General features: G+C 46.6%; 2 protein-coding genes across 2 annotated transcripts in view; both read left to right on the forward strand.

Moving 5' to 3' along the window:
• The window catches only part of LOC117467724 (COMM domain-containing protein 8-like), a 17,967-nt gene extending 9,095 nt beyond the window's left edge, over positions 1-8,872 (forward strand). Inside the window, 1 exon segment of the mRNA XM_034111557.2 lies at positions 7,057-8,872. Coding sequence (XP_033967448.1) covers positions 7,057-7,077 — 21 coding nt within the window. The 3' untranslated portion in view covers positions 7,078-8,872.
• A 2,082-nt stretch (positions 8,873-10,954) lies between these two features.
• On the forward strand, positions 10,955-12,456 carry LOC117467481 (putative nuclease HARBI1). Its single transcript, XM_034111117.2, has 2 exons — positions 10,955-11,056; positions 11,401-12,456. Exons 1-2 carry the CDS (start codon positions 10,955-10,957, stop codon positions 12,454-12,456), a joined length of 1,158 nt encoding a protein of 385 aa, XP_033967008.1.
• The last annotated feature ends 1,646 nt before the right edge of the window (positions 12,457-14,102 follow it).

Below are 14,102 nucleotides of genomic sequence, written 5' to 3' on the forward strand. Positions count from 1 at the left end.
GGAGGCTCTCTGGAGGAGCTCTAACCGAGGAGACACTGATGGATCCTCCACGGTCCTATTATTTTAGAAACTGCTTTCATCACGACGCGATGTTTCCAGAGAGAACAGCTGTGTGGTCCGTGCAGAAAGCAGAGCAGTGTCCAAAATATATATCACTCAGTAGAACAGGCCTACTTTCTTTATTTGCTGTAGTTTAGTAGATATCTACAAACAAAGAGTCCATATTTTTCTAAAAACCATGGAGTGCTTCACATAATAAAATACCAAACGGCTGTACCCTGATATAGTATGCTTTAGGAGCTGTAGATGCGTGGTGTACAGTGTGTAGGGTTGTACAGTGTGTAATAATAATAATAATAAATAATATTTCTATAGCGCTTTTCTTGAACCCAAAGACGCTTTACATCTGGGAGGGAGGGTAGACAAACAAAACAAAAACAAAGCCAAAAAGAAACGGAACAAAACAGAAAAGCAGTCAGGAGGAAGTTGGTTGAGAGGGGGCGGGGCTTAAGGATACAGAGTTGAAGAGGTGGGTTTTGAGGCGGGACTGGAACAGGGTGAGGGACTCAGACTCACGGATTGTCTTGGGGGAGGGAGTTCCAGAGCTTCGGGGCTGCTACAGAGAAGGCTCTATCCCCAAAGCATTGGCGGAGAATCTGACCAAAGGGGAGGATGTAGATGATGAAGAGGAGGGGGCCGAGTACTGAACCTTGGGGACCACCTTGGGTAACTGAAGCTGTGGCAGAGGGGTGGTTGTTGAGGGAGATGAAGTGGGATCTGTCGGAGAGGTAGGACTGGAGCCACCTGAGTGCAGTACCTTCGATACCGATATCCTGGAGTCGGGTAAGCAGAATGGTGTGGCTCACGGTGTCGAAGGCTGCACTCAGGTCGAAGGGGATAAGGATGTTGAGGGAACCGGTGTCAGCAGAGGTGAGGAGGTCATTGAGGACTTTGATGAGGGCCGTTTCTGTGCTGTGGTGGGGACGAAAACCAGACTGAAGGGGTTCAAAAAGCTGGTTGGTTTGGAGATGGCAGTGGAGTTGTTTGGAGATGATGCGTTCTATTGTTTTTGAGAGAAAGGGGAGGTTGGAGATGGGACGGTAATTACCAGAGGTGGGACCAAGTCATTGTTTTGCAAGTCCGGGTCAAGTCTCAAGTCTTTGCGCTCAAGTCCGAGTCAGGATGGGCAAATTCAAGTCAAGTCCAAGTCCTAAACTTTGACAAAACGAGTCATAAACAAGTCATTATGTGCTTTTCACCAAATGTAATGACATCGATCAACAGAATAATACTTAATAATCAAACCGCTCTTTATTAATCACATTCATAATTGAATAATCCATTTTCTCTCTGCTGGTAAAGTAACGTGTTTTTTTATAATTTAAGAGGGATCAGTAAGGTGAGGCTACCGTGACGGTTTGATTCAGAAGTTTAATGTATAAGATCCCTGATGTTGAGTCAACCAGAATGTTTATTTCCACTGCAACATGTTATAAGGGACCCACAATCTATCTTTATGCAAGGGATAATGTGCAGCGAGCGGGCTCTATGGGGAAAAGAACACCTGAATATAGATCCCTCTGCAGGTGGTACTTTAAGTATATTTCGATGCTAATACTTTTGTACTTTTACTTGTAACATTTTGAATGCAGGACATTTTATTGTAACCGAGTATTCCTACACCCTGGTACTTTACTCAAGTACAAGATCTGGTTACCAAAAAAAAAACCTGCTCTGAAGGTTATTTTCAGTTTACAAATCCTGCACTCAGCTTTGCTTTCTCCAATATCATTTTTTCGGTTTTCGCTAATTTCTTGACTTTTTCCGAAGCACTTGCATTTAAATCCGTCGCTCTGTGCAGCTGGCCTGTACCACTACACCTGCTGTGCCCCCCACCCTTCTTTCACATAATGGTATGATCCTAGTGTGTCCTCGCATATGATTGGCCGCATGGTGGCCCAGCTAAATAAAGTCCCGCCCCTGCCGGCAAGGATTCTCAGCAAGAGTAGGAGTCGCTGAAGATTCTGCTCTCCCCAACGGGAGTCTGCTCTTCTAGCGGCAGCTCGCGATCGGCGTGTTGGAGACCTCCCTCTGAATTAAATGATCAAGTCACCTCAAGTCAGAAGGCTCAAGTCCAAGTCAAGTCCCGAGTCATTGGTTTCCAAGTCGAGTCGCAAGTGTGTTGTGATTTTGTCAAGTCGAGTCTCAAGTCATCAAATTGGTGACTCAAGTCTGACTCGAGTCCAAGTCATGTGACTCGAGTCCACACCTCTGGTAATTACTGAGGGAGGAGGGATCCAGACCGGGTTTCTTGAGGATGGGAATGACAGCAGGGGGGCGATGGTGAACTGTATGGGTTTGTGGTCAGAGAGGGGAAAGGGGCAGGGGTGGAGGTCGAGTACTGGGAGGTTGGTGGAGCAGACAAGGTCAAGGATGTGTCCTTTATCATGGGTGGGGAAGGTGACATATTGGATAAATGAGAAATTGTCCAGAAGGGAGGAGAATTCAGAAGCGAGTTTGCAGGTGGGGGAGTCCATGTGGATGTTGAGGTCACCGAGGAGTAACAGACGTGGGGAGAGGGATGAAGCAATGGTGAGGAGTTCAGTGAGATCAGAGAGGAAGGAGGGGTGTGGTCCTGGGGGGGGGGCGGTAAATGAGGATAACTGTCAGTGAGGGAGGGGCTTTGAAGGCGAGGAATTCGAAGGATGGTACTGAGGGGAGGGTGAGTACTGTAGTCCGGATGTTCTGGTTGTAGATGACAGCGAGCCCACCACCACGGCAGCTGGGAGTGTAGGTGAGCGGGGGAGAGAGGAGCAGTAGGAGTTGCGTTCTGATGGCGCGTCAGGTGTGCGACAGTTCGTTGGGTAGAGCAGATGGATGCTATGGATTGTCCATACTGAAAGTAAACAAAACTGCGGCGGGTGCTTCGGTGAATGTAGCGGGGTCGACGAAGGAGTCCAAGATGTGTGATGACTGAGATGCAAGACGGGGTGGAGGAGTTGGTGAATGACAGGAGCTGTGAGATGGAGTATTTCAGCACGATGACAGGCGGGAATGCTGGGAGCAATGTGTTAGCAGCGATAGCGGCTAGCGGGCTAGGTGCACAGAGGTGGAGGATTGTTGTGGAGACGAGGAAGATCCACGACATGGCAGGAGGATGTGAACAGCGGGACGGGACAGATGTACCCCAGAGATGAAGGCAGGAGGCAGAGAGAGTCCACGGTTGATGCGTGGGACGGAGACAGACAAGTAGGCGATGTAGCAGATAGCAATAGCCACCCGGCACTTTGATGGCTGAGTGAGGGCAGTCGGCAACGGAGGCAGAAGTCTAAGATAAGTTAAAATTACAAACAATGTGCAATGTGGTAAAGATGTGCAATGCAGGGCAGTAGTCCAATTCCATAGTTTTGCGAGAACGAATGGTAGCTGAGGGTGATAGAGGGTAACAGAGGCGGAGAAGCGGCGAACAGTCAACGCCAGCGTCCTCTCCGGCGGGAAAATGCACAGTAAGTGTGTGTTGTACAGTGTGTAAGTGTGTGTTGTACAGTGTGTAAGTGTGTGTTGTACAGTGTGTAGGTGTGTGTTGAACAGTGTGTAGGTGTGTGTTGTACAGTGTGTAGGTGTGTGTGGTTGTACAGTGTGTAGGTGTGTGTTGTACAGTGTGTAAGTGTGTGTTGTACAGTGTGTAAGTGTGTGTTGTACAGTGTGTAGGTGTGTGTTGAACAGTGTGTAGGTGTGTGTGGTACAGTGTGTAGGTGCGTGTTGTACAGTGTGTAGGTGTGTGTTGTACAGTGTGTAGGTGTGTGTGGTTGTACAGTGTGTAGGTGTGTGTGGGGTACAGTGTGTAGGTGTGTGTGGTACAGTGTGTAGGTGTGTGTGGTTGTACAGTGTGTAGGTGTGTGTGGTTGTACAGTGTGTAGGTGTGTGTGGTTGTACAGTGTGTAGGTGTGTGTGGTTGTACAGTGTGTAGGTGTGTGTGGTACAGTGTGTAAGTATGTGTGGTACAGTGTGTAGGTGTGTGTTGTACAGTGTGTAGGTGTGTGTGGTTGTACAGTGTGTAGGTGTGTGGGGTACAGTGTGTAGGTGTGTGTGGTACAGTGTGTAGGTGCGTGTTGTACAGTGTGTAGGTGTGTGTTGTACAGTGTGTAGGTGTGTGTGGTTGTACAGTGTGTAGGTGTGTGTGGTACAGTGTGTAAGTATGTGTGGTACAGTGTGTAGGTGTGTGTTGTACAGTGTGTAGGTGTGTGTGGTTGTACAGTGTGTAGGTGTGTGGGGTACAGTGTGTAGGTGTGTGTGGTACAGTGTGTAGGTGCGTGTTGTACAGTGTGTAGGTGGGTGTTGTACAGTGTGTAGGTGTGTGTGGTACAGTGTGTAGGTGCGTGTGGTTGTACAGTGTGTAGGTGTGTGTGGTTGTACAGTGTGTAGGTGTGTGTGGTTGTACAGTGTGTAGGTGTGTGTGGTTGTACAGTGTGTAGGTGTGTGGGGTACAGTGTGTAGGTGTGTGTTGTACAGTGTGTAGGTGTGTGTGGTTGTACAGTGTGTAGGTGTGTGTGGTTGTACAGTGTGTAGGTGTGTGTTGTACAGTGTTGTAGGTGTGTGTTGGTACAGTGTGTAGGTGCGTGTTGTACGGTGTGGTAGGTGTGTGTGGTACGGTGTGTAGGTGTGTGTGGTACAAGTGTGTAGGTGTGTGTGGTTGTACAGTGTGTAGGTGTGGTGTTGTACGGTGTGTAGGTGTGTGTGGTACGGTGTGTAGGTGTGTGTGGTACAGTGTGTAGGTGTGTGTGGTACAGTGTGTAGGTGTGTGTGGTTGTACAGTGTGTAGGTGTGTGTGGTACAGTGTGTAGGTGTGTGTGTGGTTACAGTGTGTAGGTGTGTGTGGTACAGTGTGTAGGTGTGTGTTGTACAGTGTGTAGGGTGTGTGTGGTTGTACAGTGTGTAGGTGTGTGTGGTTGTACAGTGTGTAGGTGTGTGTTGTACAGTGTGTAGGTGTGTGTAGTACAGTGTGTAGGTGCGTGTTGTACGGTGTGTAGGTGTGTGTGGTACGGTGTGTAGGTGTGTGTGGTACAGTGTGTAGGTGTGTGTGGTTGTACAGTGTGTAGGTGTGTGTTGTACGGTGTGTAGGTGTGTGTGGTACGGTGTGTAGGTGTGTGTGGTACAGTGTGTAGGTGTGTGTGGTTGTACAGTGTGTAGGTGTGTGTGGTACAGTGTGTAGGTGTGTGTGGTACAGTGTGTAGGTGTGTGTGGTACAGTGTGTAGGTGTGTGTTGTACAGTGTGTAGGTGTGTGGGGTACAGTGTGTAGGTGTGTGTGGTACAGTGTGTAGGTGCGTGTTGTACAGTGTGTAGGTGTGTGTTGTACAGTGTGTAGGTGTGTGTGGTTGTACAGTGTGTAGGTGTGTGTGGTACAGTGTGTAAGTATGTGTGGTACAGTGTGTAGGTGTGTGTTGTACAGTGTGTAGGTGTGTGTGGTTGTACAGTGTGTAGGTGTGTGGGGTACAGTGTGTAGGTGTGTGTGGTACAGTGTGTAGGTGCGTGTTGTACAGTGTGTAGGTGGGTGTTGTACAGTGTGTAGGTGTGTGTGGTACAGTGTGTAGGTGCGTGTGGTTGTACAGTGTGTAGGTGTGTGTGGTTGTACAGTGTGTAGGTGTGTGTGGTTGTACAGTGTGTAGGTGTGTGTGGTTGTACAGTGTGTAGGTGTGTGGGGTACAGTGTGTAGGTGTGTGTTGTACAGTGTGTAGGTGTGTGTGGTTGTACAGTGTGTAGGTGTGTGTGGTTGTACAGTGTGTAGGTGTGTGTTGTACAGTGTGTAGGTGTGTGTGGTACAGTGTGTAGGTGCGTGTTGTACGGTGTGTAGGTGTGTGTGGTACAGTGTGTAGGTGTGTGTGGTTGTACAGTGTGTAGGTGTGTGTTGTACGGTGTGTAGGTGTGTGTGGTACAGTGTGTAGGTGTGTGTGGTACAGTGTGTAGGTGTGTGTGGTACAGTGTGTAGGTGTGTGTGGTTGTACAGTGTGTAGGTGTGTGTGGTACAGTGTGTAGGTGTGTGTGGTACAGTGTGTAGGTGTGTGTGGTACAGTGTGTAGGTGTGTGTGGTACAGTGTGTAGGTGTGTGTTGTACAGTGTGTAGGTGTGTGTGGTTGTACAGTGTGTAGGTGTGTGTGGTTGTACAGTGTGTAGGTGTGTGTTGTACAGTGTGTAGGTGTGTGTGGTACAGTGTGTAGGTGCGTGTTGTACGGTGTGTAGGTGTGTGTGGTACGGTGTGTAGGTGTGTGTGGTACAGTGTGTAGGTGTGTGTGGTTGTACAGTGTGTAGGTGTGTGTTGTACGGTGTGTAGGTGTGTGTGGTACGGTGTGTAGGTGTGTGTGGTACAGTGTGTAGGTGTGTGTGGTTGTACAGTGTGTAGGTGTGTGTGGTACAGTGTGTAGGTGTGTGTGGTACAGTGTGTAGGTGTGTGTGGTACAGTGTGTAGGTGTGTGTTGTACAGTGTGTAGGTGTGTGTTGTACAGTGTGTAGGTGTGTGTTGTACAGTGTGTAGGTGTGTGTTGTACAGTGTGTAGGTGTGTGTGGTACAGTGTGTAGGTGTGTGTTGTACAGTGTGTAGGTGTGTGTTGTACAGTGTGTAGGTGTGTGTGGTTGTACAGTGTGTAGGTGTGTGTGGTTGTACAGTGTGTAGGTGTGTGTGGTACAGTGTGTAGGTGTGTGTGGTACAGTGTGTAGGTGTGTGTTGTACAGTGTGTAGGTGTGTGTTGTACAGTGTGCATACATGCCAACCTTTCCAAATCCAAAAGAGGTAGATTTGCGCGCGGCAAATGTACACGCCCAAATTAGGTAATCAGAAGAAATGGAACCCCAGTAATTACATGTATAAACTATATATACTATATACTCATACTTGTTTGATTCTGTAATTGTATATATTTATATACATATATGTGTGTGTATATGTCCGCATCTGTAGCCTGTTATTGTCTCATTATACCGCTACACAAACGCACGTAGTAAATATCTGCACCTAATCAGTCACATGAAATGCTAATGGTGTGTATATTTGTGTCTTTCAGGTGGTGCTGCAGTTGAAATGATGGACAGATTGTGGAGGAATCATCCCACTAAAACCCAGGCCTACAGGAAGTCCAGCAGGTGTCATGAAGTGTGAAGTCGACTCTCTGCCATGCCGTGTGTTGGAGGCACAATGACAGTCATATACATGAACATGTTTATGAGCTGGAGAACTCTCACTATTTGTTTTTTCAATGGACTGGTGCATAAGTGTTGTATCGGGAACTTATCAAAGTACATTTTTATTTACCTTTTCATAATGTTAAATCTTATTCTAGTGTCCATTCCATTTTACAAATAGTAGAAAGAAGAGTGAAATGTGCTAACAATAAATTCCCCATTAACTTTATACCATACATATATAGTTTGAATGTTGAGGATATTGAATGAAATGTGAGAATATGGAATTAAAGCTTGAATGTATAGAATCAAACATGAGAATTCCATCCATCTTCTCCCGCTTATCCGTGGTCGGGTCTCGGGGGTAGCAGTTCCAGCAGAGAGCCCCAAACTTTCTTTTCCCTGGCGACATCAACCAGCTCTGACTGGGGGATCCCAAGGCGCTCCCAGGCCAGCGAAGAGATATAATCCCTCCACCTGGTCCTAGGTCTACCCCTTGGTCTCTTCCCAGCTGGACGTGCCTGGAACACCTCCCTAGGGAGGCGCCCAGGTGGCATCCTAACTAGGTGCCTGAACCACCTCAACTGGCTCCTTTCGATGTGAAGGAGGAGCGGCTCAACTCCGAGTCCCTCCCTGATGACCGAACTTCTCACCTTATCTCTAAGGGAGACACCAGCCACCCTGCGGAGAAAACCCATCTCGGCCGCTTGTATCCGCGATCTCGTTCTTTCGGTCATGACCCATCCTTCATGACCATAGGTGAGGGTAGGAACGAAAATGGCCCGGTAGACAGAGAGCTTTGCCTTCTGACTCAGCTCCCTTTTCGTCACAACGGTGCGGTAAAGCGACTGCAGTACCGCTCCTGCTGCTCCGATTCTCCGGCCCATCTCACGCTCCATTGTTCCCTCACTCGAGAACAAGACCCCGAGATACTTGAACTCCTTCACTTGGGGTAAGGATTCAGTCCCTACTTGGAGTGGACAGTCCATCGGTTTCCTGCTGAGAACCATGGCCTCAGATTTGGAGGTGCTGATCCTCATCCCAGCCGCTTCACACTCGGTTGCGAACCGATCCAGTGAGTGCTGAAGGTCGCAGACCGATGAAGCCATCAGAACCACATCATCTGCAAAAAGCAGTGGTGCAATCCTTAGTCCACCGAACTGCAGACCCCCCCCCCCCACGACTACGCCTCGAAATCCGATCCATGTATATTACAAACAGGATTGGTGACAAAGCGCAGCCCTGGCGGAGGCCAACCCTCACCGGACATGGGTCCGACTTACTGCCGAGGACCCGGACACAGCTCTCGCTTTGGGAGTACAGAGATTGGATGGCCCTGAGTAGAGACCCCCTCACCCCATACTCCCGCAGCACCTCCCACAGTAACTCCCTGGGAACTCGGTCATACGCCTTCTCCAAGTCTACAAAACACATGTAGACCGGATAAGCGTACTCCCAGGCCCCCTCCAGGATCCTTGCGAGAGTAAAAAGCTGATCCGTCGTTCCACGACCAGGACGGAATCCGCATTGTTCCTCCTCAATCTGAGGTTCGACATGAGAATTGTTCAAGCTATTTGACGTCCACGACACAGGGCCACGTTTTTTTATATATCTGATTCATCTGTACAAATGTTGCTGCAAGAAATGTATTAAATAAAGTAAAGTAAAATAACCTAAATAAAATATTTAAAAAATGGACTACTGCTAATGATTGACAGGTACTATGATACAATACAACATTTATAGTAAGAAGCAATGCTGTCTTTTCTATGAATCTGCATAATGTGTGTTATCATGGAGAGTGCAGGTTTTTGATATTTTCAACAGACCATACTGACGAAAACTTATTTCGCATTTGATGACAAACTACACAATTGCTTTTTTCATATGTTTGAAGATGCTAACCTAACCTCCAAAGATTGGGCACGACTCCCCAGAGCGTGCCGTGGTTCCCATTCCCTATTAGCCCCGTCCCTGGGTTGCGGTCGGATAGTTCAAAGATCAGCTCCTAAGTTCTAACCCTATCTCCTATTCCTTGACCTCTGAGTGAAACGTCACGGGGTTAAGGGATAGTGGATAGGAGAATTCAAAAGGACTTAGGAGAAGAGACTGCGGTACTTTAGAGAATCGAATGCACTTTCACTATCCGACGTGTTTATGATGCGCCAGCGGACGTCATTGTGTGCGTCTGCTGCTGTGGGGAAACCATGGAAACCACAGTTTTCTATACAGCGGACTACAACATGGATGTTTAATAAGAACGAGGGACTACTGTGAACTCATCTAGAGACTCTGCACCGTGCTCTGATGCTGCTGCTTTGCTTTATGAACGAGGACAACAGAGAAACATATTCTTCATGACCAAAGTTGGAATTGAAATAAAAAATGAAACTTGTGAACTTATGCTCGTCACCCTCTCCCTCCGGTCCACATTAATACCAATGATCCCAATACGTATGATTGTATGAACTAAAGATCTTAAAATCAATACAATGTATTTATTATAAACGTTAGTCCTTAACATCTATCACTGTGTATATCACCATTCAAACATCTTTTAGAAGTTGAACAAACCCCACACAGCTCAGTAAAGACTGAAATGTTGACTTTATTTGATCATTTCAGTAAAAACTAAGGTTCATATTTCTCTTTTTGATTATAATACTGATGAACGTTCAAAACAAAGCACTTTGGCAACTTACCACATACGTTTTAAAATGCTTAATAAGCACCGTAACTTTCATGATATCATTTCTCCGTCATAATCGTTTGTTTCCGTGAACGGCTGACTGTTGAGTGACGGCAAATGCTGCGGCTGCAATGCATTGTGGGGCAGCATTTTCGCTTCTCCTGTCGGTTAGGGAGGTCCAGTGGTTCCTAAGCTAAAGGAGGTTATAAAGGAAGTTTGAAACCTCCTTTCCTTTCATTCTCATCATTCGAGAGAATTCGAACGGCACTTATCATGGCTGCCACTGAGGGACTTCCGGGTCATTTCACTCCTTTAGGAAGGTTCCTAAGCTAAATGGACTATTCGACTGCAGCCCTGGGCTGCAGTCGAATAGTCCAAAGATCAGCTCCTAAATTCTAACCCTATCTCCTATTCCTTGACCTCTGAGTGAAACGTCACGGGGTTAAGGGATAGTGGATAGGAGAATTCAAAAGGACTTAGGAGAAGAGACTGCGGTGCTTTAGAGAATCCGAATGCACTTTCTCTATCCGACGTGTTTATGATGCGCCAGCGGACGCCATTAATGTGCGTCTGCTGAACTACAACTTTCCGAAAACGGACTACTATAAGCGCATCATTAATAAACGCTGTTATTGTGTTGTTTTATGGGTTATGAACGTGTGCAACAACGAACAATATGTTGTACATTAAGGTTGAAATTAAAACAAATAACTAAAGTGAAAGAAAATCGTTGTCACATTGATAATTGTTGCTCACTCACCTCACCCTCCTGGCAACATACAAAACAATTGATGGAAACCGTGTTAGACCTACACATGTATTGCTGTACATCACCATTCTTAAGTTTATAACATGTTGAATTAAAATATGGCCAAAAGTGTCAATTACATTTGAAGCTGTATTGGCTTATTGATGTGTTATGGGACAAAATAGTTGTCTACCCAAATATATTACTAGCAAATGACCACAGGCACAACACTGTTGCACTCAATGAATAACCAATAATCACCCAGCTGAATAATATGTTGCTCAATTACCCTATTAGTGTCCTATATAAGAGCAGGTGGGCAGTATCACAGTTTCAGAGCAAAATGGCAGAAATGGAGCGTGTGGCTGCTGTGTTGCGAAACAACAGAGCAAACATTCAGAGGAGGAGAGCACAACTGCAGAGACTGGCAGTAGGTTTACAAGGGGTAAGTGCAGTGGATTCTGATACTGGTTTTAATGATAGATTACAGAGCATGCTTACATTGCACATACTATCAAGAGTATAGCTGAAACTGTTCCTGTATATTTCATGTGTTTCTGTGTACCTGGGTGAAGTTAGCTTTGAGGGCTTCTTGACAGAAAATTGTCTTATGGTTTAGCCAACAAACATATTTCCAGTATTGGTTATTTATAGCAAACTTGAAGGCTATCTCCTCCCATGTGCTTGCCTTACACAACACATATGCATCATTGTTTAAAAAAATAAAGGAAAGCCACAATATTGATGTATTTTAACCTTTTACTATTTACACCTCTCCTCCTCCTACAGGAGAGGATCAACACCTACGCCAACCTCAACCACCATGTCCCTGTGGTACACATCTATATGGATGAGTCCAAAGATCTTAGATTTGACTACCGCCTGTCGAGGGAATCCATCGAGGCCCTGATGACCCTTCTCAGGAGGGAGAAGACCCATGGCTGGGTTCTGCATGTGGAGGTCCTCCTGGTGGTCTACTGGCTGGCACATGGGTTGTCCTATTCGGTTGTCTCCAGGGTTTTTGATGTGCCCAAGACCACAGTTTTCGATATTGTCCACAGGATTTGTGAGGCAATATTATGTCTGTTGGAGAAGGTCATCCATTTCCCCACACAGGCACAGTGTGCTGAAGTTGGCAATGGCTTTCATCGCCTTGCCAACAGCCCAGCCTTCAGACACTGTGTGGGAGCTATAGATGGATGCCACATCCGCATCAAGGCCCCCAATAGCCCCCATGCCCAGGATTACCTGAACAGGAAACTGTTCTTCTCTGTCCAGCTTCAGGGAATTTGTGACAGCTATGGCAAATTCCTGGACATTTTTGTTGGCTACCCTGGTTCGGTCCACGACACCAGGGTGCTCAGGAAGAGTCCAGTGTTTGTGAGGGGCTGTTACCCACCAGCTGGCCATTTCATTGTGGGGGATGGAGGTTACCCGTGCCTGAGGGAACCTCTTAACCTCATCACACCGTACCGGGAACCGTTGAGGGATAGAATGGAGGCGCGCTTCAACCGACACCATGCCAGAGCCCGATCGGTTATAGAGAGGGCTTTTGGGATGATGAAGACACGGTGGAGAGGGATCTTCTTCAAGGCCCTGGAAGTGCATCACACCTTTTCCCCCAAGGTGATAGCAGTGTGTGCAGTGCTCCACAACATCTGCCTCACTGCTGGAGACATCCTGGAGCCAACTGAGGGAGAGGATCCAGTGCTGCTACCTCCACAGGGACCTGTGCAGAGAGATGAACATGCTGGTCAGCACTATAGGGACAGACTGGCAGCACACGTGTCAGCCCCACATGAGCGTCCTCCACACCTAAATGAACATGATTATTTCCTTATATAGTAAGTATATTAATGGCTTTCTTACATCATTCATTTTTTTAAATATGCAATCATTCCCCATGAATACATGTTACTAATGCACGTTATGTGTCTCTTGTGGTGCAGGTTGCCATGCTTGGATTGTTGCTACTCCTGCAGCAGCATGTTCCAGTTGGAAGCAACTAAGCTCCATCTTTTTCGTTGATGTTCACCCCCGTTATATTGAATTTTTGTCATGTTTATTTGTACATACGACATCTATTGCACGTCTGTCCGTCCTGGGAGAGGGATCCCTGCTCTGTTGCTCTCCCTGAGGTTTCTTCCATGTTTTCTCCCTGTTAAAGGTAGACATTAGAAAGCTCCCTAAGAAAAGTTTTTGGTTGTTAAATAAACATTTGGCTGATGTATTTCACTGGATTGGGTCTGTCATTTTGCATGTAGTGTTGTCATTACAAAACAGTAATTATTTGGCATTTATAGCACAAATGTTGTTGCAAGTAACTGTTGTATTGTATTTGAAACAGCTGCTATGACATGTGGTGCTTTTGTGTAATTTTCCCTTTTATGTAAAGTGCTTGTTTATTGAAGCACTGTTTGAGTGTTATCCAAATCATCAACTTAAACATTTATTTATTTGTATTTTTCACAAGCTCTGACAAGATAAGGAGAATACGCTCATTCTGCTCATTGAGCGCTTTCAGAAGTCTCTCACTCTGCTCATAGAGGGCAGCATCACGGGCCTCGTCCTTCTCTGCCTGGTTTTTAGGAAGGCCAACACGCTGCTTCTCCGCCTTGGCCTTTTTGTTGGTGGCTGGGAGCTGGTGGAGGGCACGAGCTCCTCCTCACTGCTGAGGGAAACCTGGGCAGGCCCTTCTCCAGCAGAGGAGGCCTCAGCAGCAGAGGTGGAGGCCTCAGCAGCAGAGGTGGAGGCCTCAGCAGCAGTCCGGCCATGGCTTGACAACGGGCATGAGGCAACTAGGGTGGGAGGCTGGATTGATGGCCTTCCCCCAATTGCCTCATGCATAGCCTCAAACCATGGCCAGGTAGCTGCTGAGGCTTCTCCCCCGTCTGTTCCTGTCCCAGTTGGGGGATTCTTTAACTCCTATTGACAACACAGATAACAGACTGTTAGTTAAAGGGCAGTGAGGCGCAACATCACATTACATGACATAGGCCACCCAAATACAGTGCAAGTTTTTTTGATGACTTTACTGAACTGCTGTCTATAGTGTGTATTGACTTTGACCGTCTAGTCATTGTTGGTGATTTTAACATCCATGTTGACAACCCCCAGGACAGAGGGGCTAAAGAACTGTGTTGTGTTCTTGATAGCTATGGACTGACTCAGCATGTGACGGAGCCCACGCACAATAAGGGGCACACTCTGGACTTAATTATCTCAAAGGGTCTGAATATCTCTAAGGTTGTGGTGACTGATGTTGCGCTCTCTGACCATTCCTGTGTTTTCTTTGAGAGCTCTATTTCTGTTCACACAAGTGTTCAAAAAGAGGTAACCACAAAGCGATATTTAACTGAAAATACTAGGGAAATGTTTACTCAGAATTTTTCTTCCACACTTGCCCCTGCTAACATCCCAGTAGATGAGCTAGTAGATCATTTTAATTCAAAAATTAAAAATGTTATAGATGCCATTGCTCCAATTAAGGT

This window comes from Pseudochaenichthys georgianus, chromosome 22, assembly GCF_902827115.2.
Source record: "Pseudochaenichthys georgianus chromosome 22, fPseGeo1.2, whole genome shotgun sequence".
NCBI classification, from domain to species: Eukaryota; Metazoa; Chordata; class Actinopteri; order Perciformes; family Channichthyidae; genus Pseudochaenichthys; species Pseudochaenichthys georgianus.